At 45.9% G+C, this 22,021-nt stretch overlaps 1 protein-coding gene across 7 annotated transcripts in view; it reads right to left on the reverse strand.

Annotated features, from left to right (window-relative positions):
- The window catches only part of TRAPPC10 (trafficking protein particle complex subunit 10), an 86,940-nt gene that overhangs the window by 53,049 nt on the left and 11,870 nt on the right, over nt 1–22,021 (reverse strand). For 4 of the 7 annotated variants that reach the window (XM_072739235.1, XM_072739233.1, XM_072739232.1 and 1 more), the window contains 2 exons: nt 14,570–14,651; nt 9,764–9,899 (listed from right to left, as the gene is read on the reverse strand). In XM_072739235.1, coding sequence (XP_072595336.1) covers nt 9,764–9,899; nt 14,570–14,651 — 218 coding nt within the window. Of the gene's footprint in view, nt 1–4,602; nt 4,670–9,763; nt 9,902–14,569; nt 14,652–22,021 lie in introns of those variants that run through there. The other 3 variants (XM_072739237.1, XM_072739236.1, XM_025985550.2) reach the window with 2 other exon arrangements.

Below are 22,021 nucleotides of genomic sequence, written 5' to 3' on the forward strand. Positions count from 1 at the left end.
ATCTGCAGGACACCTAGGCTGCCTTCGAGCAGTGTCCTTCATGGCTCCCCAACTCCTTGCCTGCCCCTAGAACCACTCTGACCTGAATGCCACTTGCAGGCCACAGCAGGTGCAAGGCAGCCTCGGACCTAAGCCCAAGATGACAATCTAGGGTTGTTTTTTTTTTAAAGATTTTATTTATTCATTCATGAGAGACACAGAGAAGCAGACATAGGCAGAAGGAAAAGCAAGCTCCTCGCAGGGAGCCTGATGTGGGACTTGATCCCAGGACCCCAGGATCACGCCCTGGGCCAAAGGCAGACAGATGTTCTGCTGAGCCACCCAGGCATCCCCAATCTAGGGCTTCTTGAAGGCTGTTCTCATTCAGAAAGACCGAAAGGAGAATCATCTTGGTCCTAAAAAAAAGAGAAAATCATTGCTGCTTCTGACCCAGAGTCCCAAACACCAGCCTGCACAAAAGCCCGTGAGCCTGCCTCAGCTCATCCAGAAAAAAGTGGGAACACAGAACATTTCCTTGCCTTTGGTAACTGTTGATGATCACCCTTACACTCTATAAATCTACTTATCAGACTTGGAGTGAAAATCTTAAGCCAAGACCCTTAATTCATATCCAAATCAGGCAATTAAAAACTTTCACAAACTATACTATATAGCTACTGTTTAAATATGTATCCCCCCCCTTTTCTTTAATAGAAAGATTCCTTGTTATCGTGCCCATATTTTATCTGGATTTTTTAGTCTCTCTCAAATATGCTAACGGGATCAATCTATGAATGAGAAATCCCAATTTCTGTACCCAGTTCCTCTTTGGTTTAATTGGTAAGTGAAAGTGAGTACTGAAGTGAGTACTTTTCATTTTTAGTGTGATTTTTAAACCCACTGTGTCCTCAGTTTAAATTAAAAACAAATACAAACTGGAAAGATCTTCTGCTGGAAAAAAAAAAAAAAAACGAGGAAAACCATCTCGTGAAGACTACAGCCTCCACGGAAAGGCAGCTCTTAGGGCTGGATGCTTCCGCCTCGCAATGCCAGCGCCCTGCTGGGCTCTAGGAGCCCACAAGCATCATGCCTGCAGAGTGAAACCAAAGGCCACAGACCCCAACGTCTTTAAAATCAAACCTCAGGGTGCAGGACAGGGAGCGGGAAGAGCCAAGAAGCACGGGAAGGCCACCCCAGGGCCGGTGCCAGGCACCCTCTCCCCACGCCAGCACCCCCAGCCCTGGCTCCCAGCTCTCCAAACCAGGGAGGCACTCCCACACCCCCTGAGGGAACACAATCGCCCCCTCTTGGGATGCTCTGGTTGCAGCAGAGACCTGGCTGTGTCCCCACAGTTCTGGTGAAGTAAGTGGTATGTAGTCTAGCCCTCACTTGCAACAGTGAGCAAACCACTAAAAAGACCCGCTGACTGTTCAAAAGAAGAGCCCAAGCTGAGCCAGTAAAGTTAAGGATGTCTCCAGGAAACAAAGTCAAGGAAGGTGGGGAAGGTGCCCACGGTCAGGGATGAGGAGGGCACCAAGGTGGGGAGTGGCCCTGCCTGGGCGCCAGAGGCACAAAGGGCAAGAAGTGTAACACAGCACAAGATATGGAAGCCCAAGTGAGAGGATGAAGGACCATAGGGCTGGCAGGAGGTGTCAGAGACCGAGAAGGGCAAAGAGGGGCTCCCTGTTGGGGTGACTTAATCTAGGGTTGTGGATCAGCTAAGGGGAGAAGGGAAGTAATCCAATGTGGAGCATCAGCCCTAGGGCAGGGAGGGGGCACCATGCTGGCGGCGGGGGGGGGGGGACTGCAGAGGAGCAGGACAGCAGTGGCAGGATACTCCCTAACAGCGGTTATTCAAATAAGCAAACCTCCGGAGCACAGTGAGCGCCTGGCCTCTCCATGCCGGAGAAGGAGTTACGGACATTGAAAAGAAAGAACTGCCGTGTGGTGCAGGGCTGGAATCGGACTGTGTATACACATGCACACGTGTATGTGCACACAGAGGCACACATACATGTACTTCCCAGCTGGGCCCACTGCAAAGGCTCCAGAGACACGTCTAACTCCGGGGCTTGGTTTCTAAATACAGTTTCCCACCAAGACGATCCAGCGCTCAGTGCTCGCTGGGAACCGGCTGACCCCTGGGCTCAGGCAGGGAAAGGACGGGACAACCCTGGCATACCCTGTGTTAGGGAGAGCTCAGAAAATAAGAACATGTCCAAAGGTCTTAGAAGCCAAATCTGGGACAATGTGAGCATGAAAATCAATACCAATAGGAAAGTACTACCCTCCCCAAATCAGAAATCAGGGGGTGCATCCTGACATCAATACACAGGATGACCTCCAGACAAAACGAAGAGGCAGGGAGCTGAATGACTGCTGGAAGCTCCCAGCCTGCGGCACCACGAGGGGCACTGAGGTCCTGTATGCCAGGCACCCTGCATAGAGCCAACAGCAGGCACAGTGCCCTGGGAGGCAAGGACAGCTGACTTCACAGGAGGCCAGAGGTCAGGGGGCCCCTCAAGTGCTCAGCAGGAGGCTGACCAGCACACAAGTGTAAGAGCGACTCAGAGCCAGGGAGAGACCCCTCCAGACAGGACTCAGCTGCCTCACAGGGCTGGGATGAGGGCCTGCTCCCACAGATGGGGCTGGGAACCTTCAGATCCACTAGGTGGAGAACTCGGGAAGGAGGAGAGAATCAGTGCCTGACTGACCTCTATTCCAGACCCACAGGTCACAAGGGCCACACCTGAGACGATCACACTCTAGGAATTTAATGACACAAAGCTCAAGAAAATTTCTAGGATGTAAGCACTCAAGAAGATAAAATTCACGATGCATGGCAGCCCATAAAAAATTGCCGAGCAGTCAAAGAAGAATGTGTGGTCTATAACAAGTAGAAAAATCAATCAACAGAAGAGACTCAGTAATAACACAGATAACTGAATTAGTAGACAAAACCATTAAAAAACATATTGTGACCACATTCCACGTATTCAGGAAGATTCCAAGAGGAAAAACCGATGTTAAGCAGAGACATGGAGGATATTTTAAAAAGGTAGAGACCCTTATGGATCTTCTGGAGATGAAAACCACATCTCAACTGCAAAATACACTGGATGGGAGGGATTAAGAGCAATTTAGACACCACAGAAGAACGACTAGGTAATGTGAAGACACAGAAGCAGAAATCATCCAAATGAAACAGAAAGACTGAGAAGCCACCAACACAGTGTCATTGAGCTGTCGGTGTTCCAGGACCTGATATGTGAGTGACTGGAGTCCTCAGAGGAGAAGAGAGGAACACAACAAGTATCTGAAGGAATAACAACCAAAAATGTTCCAAATCTAAGTCAAAATTACAAACCCACAGCACAAGCACAAGATACACAAAGAAAACTACACCAGGGCACACCATAATCAGTGTAAAATCAGTGACAAAGAAAAAAAACCTTTAACCATGGAAGGGGGAAAAAAAAGATACACTAGATACAAAATAACAACGACAAGAATGAAAGACTCATCGGTCACAATGTAAACCAAGACCTTGGAGCCAAGTCTCTTACATGCTGGGAACAAATAAAGAACTGTCAGTTCTAGAATTCTCATCCAGCAAAAAATTGTGCGAAAATAAAGGCCTCCTCAGCTGCATAGAACTGAAAGAAGTCTCACCATGGACCTGCCCTATAGCAAAGGAAAGAGGAACCCTGAAGTGGTAGCTAAGAGACATACTTCCTACGTCTAATTTCTACCACATAACTGTTTAAAGCAAAAACAGTAACAACGTACTGTCAGGTCTGTAACAAGCATGGGACCAGCAGGCCTGCGCAAAGGTGGGCGGTGGCCCAGCACCATATGAAGGGAGGAGGTGATGTTGAAGATGCGTGCTAGAAACCCAAAAGCAACTACTAACGTACAGGGGTTCTACTTTTAATTCTAAAATCCTAAACATTATCTACTTGTTCTAGAAAACTTCCCTTAATAGATAATGATCAAAAACAAAGCAAAACAACAACAACAAAACACAGGATCCCTATTAGAAAATGTAATTTTAAGGGGGGGGGGAACCCCTCCGTTCATAATGTCCACAAAAAGTGTATCTGGCAATAAAAATCCAAGACTTCTATGAAAAACATCAGCACACATTACTAAGGGTATCAAAAAGGCATAAAGAATGGAGAAACAAAAACCATGGTCCCACATGCAAAGATTTGTGATTAAAATTCTCCCCAAATGAATCTGCAACTTATTCAAAGCAATCCCAACCAAAATACCTCCCTGGTTTCTTTTTCTCTTTTCAACTGCTCTTCCCGTTCCGTATGGCTTTGTAACAAAGCATGACAACATGCAGCAGTCCAGAACATTCGTTCTGCCACCAATCTACAACCTCGGCAAGACCAGGTTCATAGCTTGCCTGCCCCACCCAGTGTGCCGCATGAAGGCTGGAACAAGAAGCCCATCACATGTCTGCTGCCAGATGCTAGCCTGTTGGCCAGAATCTGCTGGGACCGGGGCTGCACACCTCCAGGTGGCCTCCCCATGTGGGCCCTTGACTTCCTCAAAGAATGGTGGCTGGGCTCTGAGAGCATGCATCCCAAGAGGATCCCAGAGAAGGTGTATTACCTTTTATGACTTAGTCTCAAAAGTCAGAGTGCCTCTCCTCCCAGTCAGAGGGCCACTTCAGAGTCAACTAGAGGAAACACAGACCCGGCATTTCAATGGAAGAATGTCACTGCCACATAGAGAAGAGCATGGGAGATGGAATATGTGGATACAGTCATTTTTGGAAAATAAAATTTGTACAACTAACAATCTGATTCTACAATTTATATGGAAGAAAAAATGTATACTTAAAAAGGGATTTACTTTAAAAGAGCAGATTATCAATACACGTTATAAAAATGTAATAATTAACAGTCTGGTCCTGGCACATAATAGATGACGATCAACACAATATTGCACACACATGACCACTGGTTTAAAATAAAGGTGACATCTTCAACACGTGGAAAAGAGACAGACAATTATGAAATGATGTTAAGCCAATGTGCTACCTAGTTAAGACTGTAAAGTTAGACCCTAAACCTCCACACCTCCTGCTGTACACACACAAAAAAACTTGAAGCTCTACAGATTCAAATATAAAACACAAATTATAAAACTATTAAGAGAAAATATAGGAGAAAACCAATTATTACCTTCAGGCAGACATGGTCTTCCTACACATGATCAACTTTACTCACAAACCATTTTTTAAAATGACGTATTTCATGCCATAGAAACTGTAATAGTCACAAATACCTATGCACTAAATGATGCATGAACCATCTACATAAAACACAAACCACAGATGATGCAAGCAAGAGAAACAGAAACACACCAGTAACAGAAGACTCTAACACACCGCTGTTAGCCACAAGCAGGTCAAGTGGACAAAACTAATAAAAAAATAACAAAAATAATATAAATGACCTAAACATTAAATCAGTAAGACAGCCCTTAGGGATCTATATTTAGCACTACAATCTAAAAAGCAGAGAAAATACATTCTCAAACACACATGGAACATCCACAAAAACTGATCATTTATTAGATCACAGAGAAAAAGTAAATAATTCATAAAGCAGAATTATAAACATCCTAATCACAATGCGATTAAATTAGAAAATTTAAAGTAAAAAAATTAAAGAATTTTTTTCTGGAAATTAACTTCATGTTAAACTGTTGAGTGAAAGAGCCAATACAAACTAAAAACAGAGAATTTATTTTTTTTAAAAGATTTATTTATTTATTCATTCAGAGAGAGAGAGAGAGAGAGAGAGAGAGAGAGAGAGAGGCAGAGACACAGGCAGAGGGAGAAGCAAGCTCCATGCAGGAAGCCCGATGTGGGACTCAATCCCAGGTCTCCAGGATCACACCCTGGGCTGCAGGCAGTGTTAAACTGCTGCGCCACCAGGGCTGCCAAAAAACAGAGAATTTATGAAAAATGACTGACTATTGGGATTTAAATTCCTATCTCTAAAGATCTGTATCATTTAAATTTAAAATAAAAATAAATGCATTCCCAACTCAAAAGAAAGAAAGAAAGAAAGAAACTAGAAAAAGAACAAAGTAAACCATAAGAAAACAAAAGGAAGGACATAAAAATGAAAGCAAAAATTAATAAAGTAGAAAACAGACTAGTGGTATGTCAGAAATGAAAACCCTGGTTCTCTGGTTAGAAAGAATCCACAAACTACAAATAGCTAATTTAACCAAGTAGAAAAGGGGGAAAATACAAACATACAAAGAAATAATAATTGCCACAAGAGCATATGTTAAAAGTCCAAAAAAAGACCACTTTGCACACCTCAATGAAATTTTTATAACCTAACTGAAATGTATAATTACTATGAAAAATATAGTTTTATCAAAATTGTCAAATGGCTGCAAAAGACCTACTTCCGTGAAAGGGACACAGAACATGATCAAGGAACTGTCCTATAAGAACATACGAGGCCCAGATGGTTACACAGGAGAATTCCATCAAATCTTAGAGACCAAACTGTTCTGGTGCCATATAAATTGTCTCAAAAATAGAAAATAAATGAAAACTTCCAAATTATTAGGAAGAAAATATAATATTGATACTTACGTGTAAGACAGAAAATATTTAAAAAGTTATAGACCAATCACTTGTGACCATAGATGCAAAAAAAAAAAATTCCTAAATTAGGTGAACAGACACCATTATCACTTTATAAAAATAATACTTTCACCAAGCGGTTTTTATACCAGGAATGCAAGTATGGTTCAATAATAAGAAACCCAAAAAAAAAAAAATAATAATAATAATAATAATAATAAGAAGAAGAAGAAGAAGAAGAAGAAGAAGAAGAAACCCATTAATATATTTCAACATATCAGTAAATTTAAGTAGAAAAAATCCATGTGATTATCTCCACCAAATCTGAAAAAGCCTTTCCGAACAAAATTCAAGAATGTATTCCTAATAAAGATCCTTGAGGAAACAGGAAGGGATAGAACCCCCTTCAAGCTCATGCACATTTCCTCGGCCCTACAGCCAGCACCCTTCCAACCGGGCACACACTGCAGGCACCCCCACAGAAGTCAGGAACAAGGTGACCAGGCCCACTGTCTCTACTACTATTTAACAACAAGTTCAGAGGAAATTATTAGAGGCCTAAAAACTGAGAAAGAGATGATATGACGAGACAGGTAGGAGAGCTCTAGACTCTGGGGCCTAGGGAACCAGTGATAGAACGAATTCACACAGTAAGAGAACTGGCAAGGCTAACATGAAAAAAATCAACAGCCTTCCCATATACACTAGCCAGCTAGAAGGTACCATGAGACAGAAAACCCCATGTACTTTAGCAACAGAAAAGTAAAATGCCTAGAAATAAATTTAACCAGAAACATGCAAAATCTGCAATGAAGAAAAGCACAAAACACTTCTGAAGGGCAAAGAAGAGGACTCATACAAATAGAAAAGACATCCCTCGTTCTGGGTCGGAACATCTCCACACCATCAAGATATTGTATCTGCAAATGGTAATTTATAAGCTTAACATGGTCCCAATAAAAAACACAGAAAGTTTTGTCTAGAGCTCAGTAACTTGCTACTGATAATCCTACAGAGAAGTAACCACGAGAGAGCAAGAGGCAAACCATGAAAAGGAGGGCGGCCTCGCCAGCCAGGTGGGAGCTCGGACCATGATGCTGGTGCATGGCGACTGCAGGCCGAGGTCTCCGGACACCTCTGGCTGCAGCTCAGGAGCTGAAACCATGACTATGTGTGTCGAGGACAGAGCAAGGAGGCACCTGCGTGACGCTGTGCAGAGATAGGGCAGATGCAAACACGGAATGGGACCACGCAACAGAGAGCCTGTGGGGTGAGGTTCAAACCAGAGGCATCAGTGGCAACCCTTGGTCTCTGAGACCCACACCTTCCCACCTCTGTCAACCAGAGGCCCAGCAGCGCTGACACGCCCACAGCGCCAGGGGCACCCGGGCTCTGGGAATGAAGGGCAGACCCCAGGACAAGGGCAGCAGAGGTACCAGAGCCCAGGATACCTCGTTGTGCCTGAAAGTTGAGAAGTCCCTGAAAAGGACCCAGGGGCCAGTCTGAAGTGACTCTTACGACCTGAGCATCACAGGTAAGGATGGAACTGATGGCAAAGCATTAAATGGGACAGAAACCCATGAGGCTTTCAGAGCAGAGCACCATTGATGGTCTGGAGTGCTGGTCACAGCCCTCAGGAAAGACTGGTTCCGAAGAATCATCGCTGGTGCCCAAGCGAAGTGGGAATGCTGGATGAGGAGCAGGAAAATCCTGTGGTCTATTTTTTTTTTTTTTTTGTAAGATTTTATTTATTTATTCATGAGAGACACAGAGAGAGGCAGAGACACAGGCAAAGGGAGAACCAGGCTCCCCGCGGGGAGCCCAATTCAGGACTCGATCCCAGGACCTCGGGATCATGCCTCCCAATCCTAGGACCTCGGGATCATGCCCTGAGCCAAAGGCAGACACTCAACCACTGAACCACCCAGGTACCCCTAATCCTGTGGTCTTAAAGTGACCCCCCACTCCCCCAGAGATGGCTTACTAGTTGCAAGGGGAAAACCATTAATTACAGCATGGAGAAACTCTGACCGTAACATCAAATCTAACCTCACTGCCAAGGAGGCCGCAGAAAGAGGTAGTTGGGGTCACAGGCCCAGGACAGTCATCCTTAGGCCAGTTCACAAGGTGGGCCCTTGAGAGGCCTGGGAACATGAACTGTGGGAGGGTCCCACCACCGTGGGATCAGAGGGCCTCACTGGGCATAAGCTCTTCATACAAATAACACAGCTTGTGCTGAATACTTGCTTTCCCTCTGGGATCTAGAGTTCTGGTATGAGTCAGGCAGAGGGTGGGTGCCCATGGGCCTGAACCCCAATAAAAGCCCTGGGTGCTGACTTCTGACGAGCTCCCTGGTAGACAACGTGTCACATACGTCATCTCGCTCACTGCTGACGGTGTAAGGCCACTCTGCACAACAGACTCCACTGAAAAAGCTACAAAGCAAAATCTGCAAAGGCAAAAGGGTGTAGGAGTAAGCTTCCAGTCCTTTTTTATGAAACCACACAACACTACTTCTACATCCTCAGGTGAAAATGTCACAACACGTAATGATTTGTGTATGCTGTATTTCACTAAATGCCTGTTTTATTAGAGCCAAAACACACAAGAAATGAACCACAGTGTTTTCTCTCAGTTAATGACAGAAGAATTCTGTCAACAGTGACAAGCTTCCTTCCAGGTTCATAAATATGCAACTGCAAAGTACTAGTAAGGGCTCTGGTGACCAGAGCATCCCTGCTCTGGAGGCACTGGGATGGTGAGGAAGCAGGTCAGTCCCCTGCCCTCAGGAAGCCCTCAGGAGAGCCCCACAGGGAGTATGAAGTCCAGGACAGTGAATATGGAGGTTAGACAAACAAAGCCGGGAGTAAATAACAATCCCAGAGGCCATGAGGGTGCAGGGAGCTCACAAGAACTCCAAACACAGCAGTGAGATCATACGTGGTGGTTACCAAGAGGGCACACCCCGAACCAGAGCAGAAGCATGGGGCGACAACCAGGCATGTGCCTGAGGACGGGAGAGAAGAGAACACCAAGTAGAGTACATTAAAAAGTCAATCTGAAAAATTACGGTTTCCTGAACAAAAGCCAGACTGGTGACTTCTCAGTCCTATTCCAAGGTATTTTCTCATAATTTCTTCTCCCTTTGTGAATACTTACACAGCATTCCGTCCAATAAATATGAAGGAAGGGGAAAGTAAGTAGGGCTTTGTTTCCTTCTTTGGGCAGCAGCTCCTCTTTGAATTGAACGAAGTTAGATTCTAGGTGAATCATCTTTGGAGCCCGGCCATAGGACCTACGAACAATTTTTAAAACATCACTGAGAAAAATGACAACAGAAGACTCAGCAGAAAGAAAAGGGGGGGAAAATGCAACAATAATTAAATCATATCCACGAGTTCAAAGTATAATATACAGTAATAATCCTGAATTATAATGGCAATACTCTGTCCAAAAAGAATTCTATAATATCTAAACACGCTTCCTATGTACGTGTCAAAGCTCCCTCTCTGTAAGTCTTTCACCTTACTCGGTGACACGCGCACAGTAATATCCGACTTAACCAGGACTATTTGCAACAACACAGACTTCTGAGAAAAATGGGTATTATTTAGAGCTTCACTGAATCTGTAAGTCACTATTTAAAAAAAAAAAAAAAAAAGATTCCTAAAGGTCAAAAGAGGAGTTTGAAGATAGGAGAGTTTCAAACTGCACAAATACTTCTGTTTTATGATCCCCTGTATGACCCAAGACAGAAAACAGAGAGCGCCCTCGGCCCCGAGGGAGGCACAGAGAGGAGGCCCGCAGGCTGCACACGCCCAAGCCGGGGCTGGCAGGGTGTGGACGCTTTCACTGTACTTCTACAACATACCTTAGGCTACATCTATTTTTCCTTCACTTACTTCCCACTGCTAGTAGCTGCATCTCTAACACATCTCTAGCTGCATTTTGTATGTTTTGTCCAATCTAAGGGGTCTGTGCCTAATAAACTGAAACTAACTGTATTTAACATGATTATGCGGATGCTTGAACTTGTGTACTTTCTATTCAGAGGCTATTTTTCTCTGTCCTTTGTGAGACTCATCAAGTTTTCCTTTTCTCTGTTGGTTTGAAAGTTTAACCCTCGGGATCCCTGGGTGGCGCAGCAGTTTAGCGCCTGCCTTTGGCCCAGGGCGCGATCCTGGAGACCCGGGATCGAATCCCGGTGCATGGAGCCTGCTTCTCCCTCTGCCTGTGTCTCTGCCTCTCTCTCTCTCTCTGTGTGACTATCATAAATAAATAAAAATTAAAAAAAAAAAAAAGAAAGTTTAACCCTCTCTTTCTATTCTGCTGTTGGTTACGTTTCTATTTTTAATACATAAAAACTTAAATTTTTCTTTCTAAAAGTAGAGTAGATGTCTACCCTCTCCTTGAACAAGACAAGTACATTTTCTTCTCTCTGCTTTCTTCCTTACATCTAAAATTGTAGATTTAATTTTTAAAAATTGAGTGATATCTTGAGATTATTAGCTAAATATTTTTATGACTTGTTTGCTGACAGCTGCTTCTTTCATCTATGAATTCTGGGCTCATTTTCCTTCCTGTTGAGATGTGTCCTTTCATTATTTCAGGGTGGTAAGGTCTGTGATCGGACATGTCTGAAAACATTTTATGTATTTCCCAACCCTCTCCACGTCATGCCAAGTAATGAATACAACAGGCGAATGGCACACAGGAACACACAAGTGAAGCTCCGTGCAGCCAGAAGTGACAGATCCTGCGGCCCCAGGTGGCCCCCAGGCCTTCGAGAGACAAACCCTGTCACTCCTACCTCAGCCAGGCCCACAGGCCAAGGGGCAGGGCAGGGGGCAGACGGCAGGGGTGGTGGAGGGGGGCTGACTCCGTCTTCCCTTCTGCGTGTGAGTTGGAGTAGCACAGACTTCTAGGTCGAAAGAAGTTTTCCATCAGGACTCTGAGAAGTGTTGGCTCTTACTCTCCATTTTCGATGTTGTCAGAGACGGCAGATCTGGTTTCTTTTTTTGTCTGTCTTCCTGGCACGGCTTTTGGTTTCCTTTGTTTTGCTTTCATTCCACGGGACTTGTAGTGGGGGCTCCAGCAAGCCCCTGATTCGCCACAGGGAAAATCCTGACCTTAATTTTTCAGATGCTGCCCGTCCCCTACTCTCTACCCCCTGCTCTGAAACCTCTAGCTAACGCCCCCACGTCACGCGGCCCAGCGCCCCCGCATGCAGCTCTGGGCACCCAGCCCCAGGGTGCCGGCAGGGCCGCGCAGCTCCGGCTTGCCACTCCCCTGTGCTCGTCGCCCTACAGCCGTCCCTGCAGCTAGCAGAATCTTGGCTTCAATTCTCGTTCCAAGGTCTGCTCAATCAACTGTACATTTTTATCACAGTCACACGCACCTACTTTAACACGTCAGGCAGCATCAACCGGCCTCTCGTTCTCTCACACTCACCCGCAGCTCCCGCCCGGGCCCCTCCGAGTTTCCTAGAGCTCCTCTGACAATGCCCACGAACCCCGAGGCTTAAAACAACACGAGTTCTCTGGCAGCGCAGGAGACCGGCAATGGGAGGTCAGGAGCCGGCAGCGCCGGCTTCCCTGACCCTTGGTGGGAGAACACGTCCGTGTCCGGCGTCCGTCCGCCCTGCCCTCCACCCTGCCCGCAAACCCGGGCGGTCTGGGCTTGCAGCCCGGCCCCGCTCTCCCGGGGGCCCCGATCGCCAAGGCCAGCTCTGCACGGACAGCTCCTCGGCCTGCGTCCATGTCTTCTCGGGACACCTGTCACTGCACTTAGGGCCACACTGCTCCAGGCTGATCTCCCGTGATCCTTACCTCCGTTATGCTACAAGACCCCTTTCACCAAATAAAGTCACACTCACAGCTTCCAGGGGGACGCACCTCCTCGGGGCCACCATTCAGCCCACTGCATCTCCCTGAACACTCATTTCTGACACAAGGTCCAAATGTCCACGATGGGAGACGCGGGCTCAGTGCTGCCCGCCATCCTTGGGCCTGCCCCCCGCCCTCCCAACTACCTTGTCGCCGTCCTCTGTCCCAACTCCGGGACTCCCTTCCTACTACATGGGCCATCACCTCCGGTTACGCAGCTCTATGATGTGTTTTTCGTTCTCCTGCATCCTCGTTCCCTCAAGCTCACAGCTGCCCGGCAGCACTGCAAACCCCGTGTGCCGCCGACGGGGCCAAGCCTCAGCTAGCCCGTCCGTCCCTGTCTCGGTCCCTGTCTCGGTCCTGTCTCTGGGCTAGTATCCCGCAGGCCTCCTGCTCCCATGGGGAAGGCACCGGGGGCCAGAGCAGGGCTTTTTGCAGCGCCCTCCGGTCCGTCCCGCCCCGCCTGCAGAGTGCGGGGGAGGCAGACAGCTCTGGTGCTGGCCGCACCTGCTCACACCCAGACTGGCCCTCTCCCCCGCTTCCTGCGGTGCCTCATATCCACGGCCCTGGAGCTCATCTGGCCACGAGCCGCAGGCTCCCGCAGAGGTGGCCCCACGCCGCCAGTCCCCTCCCCACGTGCTCTGGCCTCGCCTGCTGTGGTCCTGGGCCTGCTCCCTGCGTCTCCAGGAGCTGCCTCTGCAGATACGAGACTCAGGGGCTCAGCCTCCTCTCCGAGGCCTCCATCTGTCATCCTTCTCGAGCAGGTGTCCAGTCTCCACTGTGTCACCCGCACGCACTGTCTCTGCACCCTCACCCTTCTTCAGCCCTTCCTCTGACTCAGGCAGGTTCAGGGTTGGCAAAGAGATGAACACACACTAAATCTATGTCTCTCCTTGTTTCCTTACAACCCCTGGTCTTGTTTCATGGACATGCTTCTTCGTTTTCTCTTTCTGAATGTTTAACTAATGCGTATTAGAAGTCCTCTCCAGACGTTACTTCCTCCACTGAGTTACCTTCTCTCGCTGACAGCACAGGGCCTGCTCAGATGTTGAACGATTCTCCCACTTTCCATCTGCTCTTTCTAGTAGTTCAATGCATTCCTTCTAACAGTGTATCACACACAAAAATGAGACTAGACCCCATCTCTGGTGAGTCACACCCAGAAAGCCACGTCCATTCTTCATGGTGGTGGAGGTACAGCATGCTGCTGGTCAGAGGGAAACGGTATGGCAGGAGCTGGGCTACGTGAGCATGAATGACAGCCGGAATGTGTACACACCTCGATTAAAATCAGATTCCCTGCACCAACAAGTCAGAATCCAAACATTTTCTAGAAATAATAGCTAACTATAGCAGAAAGAAGTTTTCCAATAAGATAATTCAAACATGGACTACTTCTCCAGACAAGTCCTGAGACAAACAATCACCTACAGAAGGACACATAGGATTGTTGGTCTGGTTTCCCTCGATTTTTAAATAGCATCTTTCTGTACACTTCCTCATCCTTACAAAAAGAGCACGGGAGCTCAGGGTGGAGAGGTCGTGCTGAGACCGTAGGTAAAGGCCACGGGTTCTACACTAATGTGGAGGCTGAGCGCACGCCTCCCCTCCAAAGTGCCCATACCGTTAAGACACTCTGATGCAGACTTTGAATCACAGAAAACAAACTGAGGGTCCCTGAAAGGTAGGGAGTAACTGGGGGATGGACACTGCGTGTTATATGCAACTGATGAATCACTGAATTCACCCCTGAAACTAATACTATACCGTATGTTACCTAAACTGAATTTAAATTCAAAAAAAATTTTTTAAAAGACACTGATATACCACGAGGAATCAGATGTCATTCCTATAAAAGAGAACCTTTAAATCAAAAGAACTGTCTTGTTTCTACCACCCTAGGTCTCAGTAAGAAAATCAACATAATCCTTAAAGAGTGAGTCCCACAGATTATGTGATATGTTCAGTTTCTTTATTAAACACCTTAGAACTTAGGCTTTAACTTTTACGACCTCATTTGCTCACAGAAATGTCTACAAAATATAGAGGAAGATAAAGCCAAAGAACAAATATGCCACACCTTCTCCATTCCATGGGTTCTCTTGGAAGCTGCTGGGAAAGCGTTGGATAAATAGAGGTAAATAAATTCTGATCTCCAGCACCTACAACAGGAATAAAGAACAGAGTTACAACAGGCAACAGGGGCTATAGAACGTACTGAATTGGTAACTTATACAATTTTATATTTAGTAAAATGACATCACAAAACAAGATTGTTTTATACCTTTAAGTTATTGATCTCAAGAAAACCCAGCCCTTGACATTCACAGTCTAACTCCACCCTTACGACGCCTCCATGTGGTTCGAACGGTTTTCCCCAAGGAGAATGAGGATTGGAAAAGCTGAGTATGTTGCCCAAGACCACAAAGCTGAGGAGAGAGGGAGCTGGCTCAGCTCCACCAGCAACCTCCTGAGCGTATGGCCCGCAGCTACTGCTTCTGCTTCACGCAAACGGCCACAAACATCATGCAGAAAAGGAAACCGCAGGAAGTGAACGTGGATTTCCTCACCCAAATAAACTCAATATGCATCCAGACGCTAGTAGGAACTAAAATACGTACAGAACACTCTGTGTGCACATGACACACAAGACACGAGACACGTGGCTTCTCTGAGTTAGTCCTCGCAGTCCCTGCTAGGGCACAACCAGCCTTCTCAGATCAGGACGGCAAGGCTACAGGGGTCCGCCCATTCAGAACACAAAGCTGGCTCTTGGGGATCCTAGTTTTGCATCCAGGTATGTGTGACTTCACGCTACAGGCTCAGTTTTTACTCAGCTCTTTTATCTTAGTGTTAACAGAACTGCAAAGTCCATTAGCTCCCATAAAATGAGAGGATAACCACATTATCCTTAGGCTAAAAAAGAACCTTTTAATGTAGATGACTCAAACTCTTACACTGGAGATCCTCAAACTTTAAGCAAAACCATTATCCAAATTGCTTCTGTATTGATCTTAAATCGTTGGGAATTGATGTGGGCCATTAACACACTGGCTTATTTTGCTATCACGAACATTAAAAAATAAATAAATAAAAGACCTCCCCAAAACCACATAACGAGATGATCACTGCTCAGAGGAGGAGCATTGCTTCTGGGGAGCAGCCAAGCGCAGCTGTCAGATGGGTACAGAGAGCCCCTCAGTTGAGTGTGCCACCCCTCCTGGGCCTCAGAGGGCTACCTGTGAAATGGGAAATAACACCTAGGGCTGTGGTGATGGTCAAATGAATCAGCCTTGAACCGGACCTGATGCAAAGTAGTTTGGGTTACTCTTATTACATGTTCTGTTCAAATAAAAACAATTTTTATGTTTTAACTTAGCATTTTTCATTGTATTTCTTTATTTGATAATCATCTCAGAAATCATTAAAGTAAGAAAATAATCAGCCTCAGATTTCTTACCTTGGATTGCCAACCCTATGGCCTCCTTAGAAGGTTCCAAGGTTAATGTACAAAATTTGCCACTCTTCTGCTGAGTGACCCTGAGGGCAAGCAGTAGAAGCTCTCTCCTGCTTCACCTGTGTTCATCCTCATAACAAAGTCTCACACAAATACACCTGGGTACAGAGCCTCCCAATAAAGTGCCCCCTACATCCCCCAAGCTAGCTCTCTTGGAAAATCCTGTTAGAGTAAAGCTCATGTAAATGGGGACCGTAAGGTAATTTTTCTTACACTATCTCATGGAATAAATCTTTAATTTCTGTCCTAAATTCACTTTTAAAAGATCAGAAGTCAACTAGCACACTAATGGCAGACTTCAATGTGACTGTCTGACCCCGGTGCCTGCCACACGCTGAACGGTGTGCCCCCACAAAATTCCTGTTGAAGTCCTAACCCCCAGGACCTCTGAGTGTGACCGTATTTGGAAATCAAGTCTTTAAGGTCTCCAGGCCCTGATCTAATCTGACAGGTGCCCTTTTAAAGAGAAAGTGTGGATACACAGGAAGAGACAAGCCCACATGAAGACACAGAGAGAACACAGCCATCTATGTACACAGCAAGAACAGAAAGGCTCTGCAGCCAACCCCACAGACACCCTGATACTGGCCTTCCACCCTCTAGAGCTGCCCACTCGCTGCTCCAGCCACGCAGGCTGTGCTCCTCTGCAGACTAACCCCTGCCCCCTCAATTATACCTGAAAAAGGTCAAATTCTTCTAACCCACTGAAGCTCTACCAGGACTGACTGAGAACAAAGAAAAGCTACCTGTTCCAGAACGTACCCCATCATTGTCCTAATAGCTTCAATCTTTGTATGGAGCATCCCGCAAAGCTGCAATGCCCCCTGGAAACGGGCTCCAGAGAGCAGGAGAGTGAAGGGAGGAAGATAGGAGACTGTGCGTAGGCATAGAATCCCAATTACATCTCAGCTTATGCGATGGGTGACCAAATTAACAATACGTACTTAGTAGAATCCCCAAAAAGTCCTTAGAGCTTTGAGGTCTGAACCAGAAGATAGAAGACGGAACAACTTCTGGGCTGATGTTCATCAGAAAGTAGCTACCAACAGCAAAAACGAGGTGGAAGACTGATGCGCCCAGCTTCAGAGAACCCTGTTTAGAGAACTGTGTTTATTTTTCCACCTCAAGAGGCCTATTAAAGGACTGAAGTCAAAGTATTTATTGTAATAACTAAGATCCCTTTTCGTGTGAGAAAGGGGAGCCTCCTCAGTCCTTAATAAGGGTAATTCAAAGCATAATCCCATTAACATAAACCTCTCTTTCCCTGCTCCGCCAGGCCCATTCCCATCACTGTAGGGGACACGTGGAGACCAGAGGGCTGGGGGAGCACACCATGCCCGCGCCACCCACAGGCAACTCCAGGGGTGTGCAGACCAGGGCGGCTGGTCGGCCTCCACCCCTGGCCAGTATCAGGGCAGGGCAGGGCCCTGGCAGGAAGGGCTGCGAGGGGCAGACACAGGAGCCACTCAGATGTGAAGGCAAACATCGGGACAGTCATCCTGCTGGGAAGAGAGGGACGCAGGCACCCAGGGTGCTGCCCAGACCTGCTGGGCACCTGCCCCAGGCTGAGAAAAGCCCCGCTCAGACGGCCCCCAGTGAAGGCAGGCAGAGTCCCAGATTTCTGATGGTATGAACCTGTTTTCTCCTTATTTCTGTCAGCAGTAACTAGATTTTGTCAAATGCAGTCAGACGACTGGCCAGACCTTTGTTACCTCCTGCATTCTCACATTTTTACCAGCATATATTTGCATGTATTAATCATGTAATTTAAAACTTTTTAATGCTAAAAGCAGGTAAGAGCTAATTGAATATGGAAGGAAAAAGAAGCCAAAAAATAAGATTTCAGTGATTTAGGCATAAATGGGTCTTATTTCAACCAATTCAACATTTGTCTTATACCTTTAAAACAGAAGGAACTGGGAACTCAATTATGGAAAAAGTAATTAGTAACCTGTATCAACATTAAAAAGACACTAATATGTACCCAGTTTATAAAAGTAACTACAGATATAAATACATCACTTACACTTGAGATCACCAACAGTAAGACAGTAAGAAAATGGCTATTTTTGAAACAACTCTAACCTTCAAAGGAGTCGATCATAACAGAAATAGAAATCTGGAGGCCAGTCTCCTGACCCAAGATGCTGTCACTGAGATTAGAATCTAACTATAGCCTAACAGCAGGCCAGACCCCCACCCCGAACCAGTCCTACACCATGTAGCTCACCGGCCTGCTCCCTGAAGAGCAGTGGACACTTTCACTTTCAATCACTTGATGCCCAAAACCTTTATTTGGGGGCCCACTAGAACTACAAAGTCACAAGTTATTTAGACATTTTTGAAATTCAGATTTTTAATTCTTAACACTAGATGGCAACTGGAACAGAAACAACACTAAGCTGACAGAGCACAGGACTTTGGGATGTCCTGTTTTGCAGCGAAATGTCCCAGACAAGACAACCGGCACTGCACCCTATCAGAAGTCTCGGTCTAAACCAAACCATCGGGAGGGTTTCGATTTGAGAACGAGATTACAGGGGTGTTCACTTTCTGCATCTCAGGAATATAATAGAGTGTCTAGGGACGCCTGGGTGGCTCAGTGGTTGAGCGTCTGCCTCCGGCTCAGGGCATAATCCCAGGATCTGGGATTGAGTCCACATCGGGCTCCCTATATGGAGCCTGCTTCTCCCTCTACCTGTCTCTGCCTCCCTCTCTTTCTGTGTCATAAATAAATAAATAAATAAATAAATCTTAAAAAAAAAAAAAAATATATATATATATATAGGGTGTCTAAACTAAACTAAAAGGTACATAGTCTCTCTAACCTAAAAGAAAAAGGTTTGGGGATCCCTGGGTGGCGCAGCGGTTTGGTGCCTGCCTTTGGCCCAGGGCGCGATCCTGGAGACCCAGGATCGAATCCCACATCGGGATCCCGGTGCATGGAGCCTGCTTCTCCCTCTGCCTGTGTCTCTGCCTCTCTCTCTCTCTCTCTCTCTCTCTCTCTCTCTGTGACTATCATAAATAAATAAAAATTAAAAAAGAAAAAAAAAAAAAGAAAAAGGTTTGTACCTACATTCAAAAGCTATGCACTGGTTGTTGCTAATGGTCCTATAATGTTTATACAACAATTTTTAGAAGATTTTAGGACTCAAATATGACATTAATATGAATTTGGCACTGAGTCTACAGAAAGAGTAGCATGAATTACCAAATGTGGTTTGAGTGCTTGGCAGCTATAAATTATGCCTCGGGGGAGACACAAGCTATATTGAAGTTACTCTCAGTCAGGAAGGACACAGGGTTTTCATGCTTGTACAATCCTTACTCCCTGTGTTTTTTGTTTTTTTTCCCCCCAGACATATGTTAAGGGCATTTGGAAATCTCTGTCATAGCCCTGCTCTCCAGAGCCTGTGAATATGTTACAAGACGAGGGAGAAATTAGGTGGTAGATAAGGTTGCTAATCAGGTGAACTTAAATAAAGAGATTATCCTGGATCATCCAGGAGGCCAATGCACTCAGAGGGGACGACGGGGGCAGAGCCAGAACCAGAGTTGGTATCATGAGGACTAAGCTGGTCATCGCTGGCTCTGAAGATGGAGGAAAGGCCGTGGGCCCAGGAACGTGGGCAGCCTCTAGGAGCCGGTAAAGGACAAGGGAATGCATTCTCTCCAGAAGGAATCAGCCCTGGCAACCTCTTGATTTGAGCCCAACGAGACCCATTTCAGACTTCTGACCTCCACAACTCCAAAATAATACATTTGTGTTATTTTGAGGCATTAAGTCTGTGTAATTTGCTATAGCACCCACAAGAAAAATTAAAGCGTTTAATTTGAAAAAAAAAAACTCTACATACTACCTTTCTTCTGATGGTACAGGAGGGCTTAGCACCAGGTGAGAGCTAGCTAAAAGAAGTCAGAGGAGCCATCTGCTTACCACCAATACATAGCACGAGGGGCCTGGAACACTTGCAGGGTCTGGCACACACTCACTCACAAGCCAGCCTGAGGAGAGAGGGCTATTCCACAGATCGGAAACTGAGCCAGAGGTCAAGCATGGAAACCTGCTCAAGGACAAGCAGCTAATGAGCTTCAAACCTGGGACCTATTCACCTCCAGGCAGCCTGGCTCTGGACTCAATATTCTTCTCTGCTGGGGCACCTGGGGGGCCTCAGTGGTTGAATGTCTGCCTTTGGCTCAGGTCATGATCCTGGGGTCCCAGGATCGAGTCCCACATCGGGCTCTCCACAGGAAGCCTGCTTCTCCCTCTGCCTGGGTCTCTGCCTCTCTCTGTATCTCTCACGAATGAATGAATGAATGAATGAATGAATGAATGAATGAATAAATAAATAAATAAGTAAATAAATAAATAAATCTATCTTAAAAAAGAAACTCTTCTCTGCTGCCCTGAGTTGCTTCTCTATTTCTTAATTTTATTATTTGCTAATTAAACTGCACGGAGGCTCTGTCAATGCTGTCTGGCTGAAGGTACAGGTTCCAGAAGACCTTCCATCAATAGTGAACACTTCTGTCATTTGCTTACCAGTCACTAGCCCTTAAACATGCAAAGCTATGAAATCTCAACACTAACGGAGAAAAGGATCAGGCCACGGTAACCGTGAAAGTGGCAGAAAAAAACAAAAGGTTCAGCCGATTTGCAGCTGATGGGTAACTCTCCTCATAATATATGCATTTTTAAGATCAATATTTTTATTTGGAAATTTATGTTGGATAAAAGATTTTAAATCAAGATTGATACTCTCATACAGTATAATTCTTCTTCAAATTCTTTAGTATAATCTTAGTAAAGGGAACTAGTAACTTCTCCAATAAAACGCATCTCTCACTTTATCTTAAGCTGTTGAAGACATCCAGATTATTTTAGTCTGCTAACAAAATGGGTGTATTCAACCATCTCATGGGCAACGTCTCAAAGGCATTAGATTTACCTCCACAGGCTCCCTGGCACTGAGGGGTGGCAAAGACGACGCAGACTGCAGCCCAATATAATCAAGTGCTGTGCTGAGAGACCTGCATTTGGAGCACTGCTGTGTCTTCCCCTCTGAGGACCTCCTCCGCCATGGAGTGGCTGGACTGGGACCAGATGACCAGTTTCAAGGCCCTTCCAAGCAAGGGATTCTAGGAGTCCACCTTGGAACAAATAAGTCAAAGGAAATGTATACTTTTCCTAGCCTTTGCTTTACAGAAAAATTTTCAGAAAGAGCCATTCTTAAAGTATGCTGTTAAGGGAAGAAAGCTCCAGCTCTCCAGGAAGCAGCAGTACATTCCTGTACTGGGTGGTACTTACGAGGGTGAAAGAGAATACAGGCATTACCCCAACAATGGTGTATACACTTGCCCAAGACCAATAATGCACACGTGAATTAACTGTTCAACAGCTTTTGGTAAAACAGACTTTCAAATGGATGACAGAAACACCCAAGGTCACAAACTGGGAGGCCATGTCTGTAATTACCCACAATCACGTATAAAACGTGCTTGCTATACTTCTTGTATAACATCAGCACAGCAAGGAAAATTAATGGATTCTTCAAATTAGTCACTCTTCTGTGGGGAAAACTAATACCAAATGCATCTTCACGGAATATGGAAACCCTCCCCAGTGGTCCTCTCAGAGTACTTACCTGCACATAAAAGGCTTTCACATTTGGGAGTTGGAGGTGGGGAATGAGGCTCGAAACCAGTGGGCCCTCCCACAGCTCTTTACTGCAGAGGCCAACTCTAAAGAAAAGTCTTTCCTACAGTCAACATGATGGGGATGATGGGGATCACCTTTATCTTTGGTTGTCCCGCCAAAATGCCAACTGTGGTTCACACGTCAGTATGTCCTGCCATTTCACTGCTGGTGGTCAAGTTATGCCTCCTCCGTCCAGCTTCCAGCTTCGCCCCTGACCCCAACTGTTGCATCACCTCAATCCAAAACCCCAGCAATCCCTGAAGGAATCCATCCCAACAGACACACACACAAGGCTACTTGATTCAGGACTACCTGAA

The sequence above is a fragment of the Vulpes vulpes genome, chromosome 15 (genome assembly GCF_048418805.1).
Source record: "Vulpes vulpes isolate BD-2025 chromosome 15, VulVul3, whole genome shotgun sequence".
In the NCBI taxonomy this organism is placed as follows: domain Eukaryota; kingdom Metazoa; phylum Chordata; class Mammalia; order Carnivora; family Canidae; genus Vulpes; species Vulpes vulpes.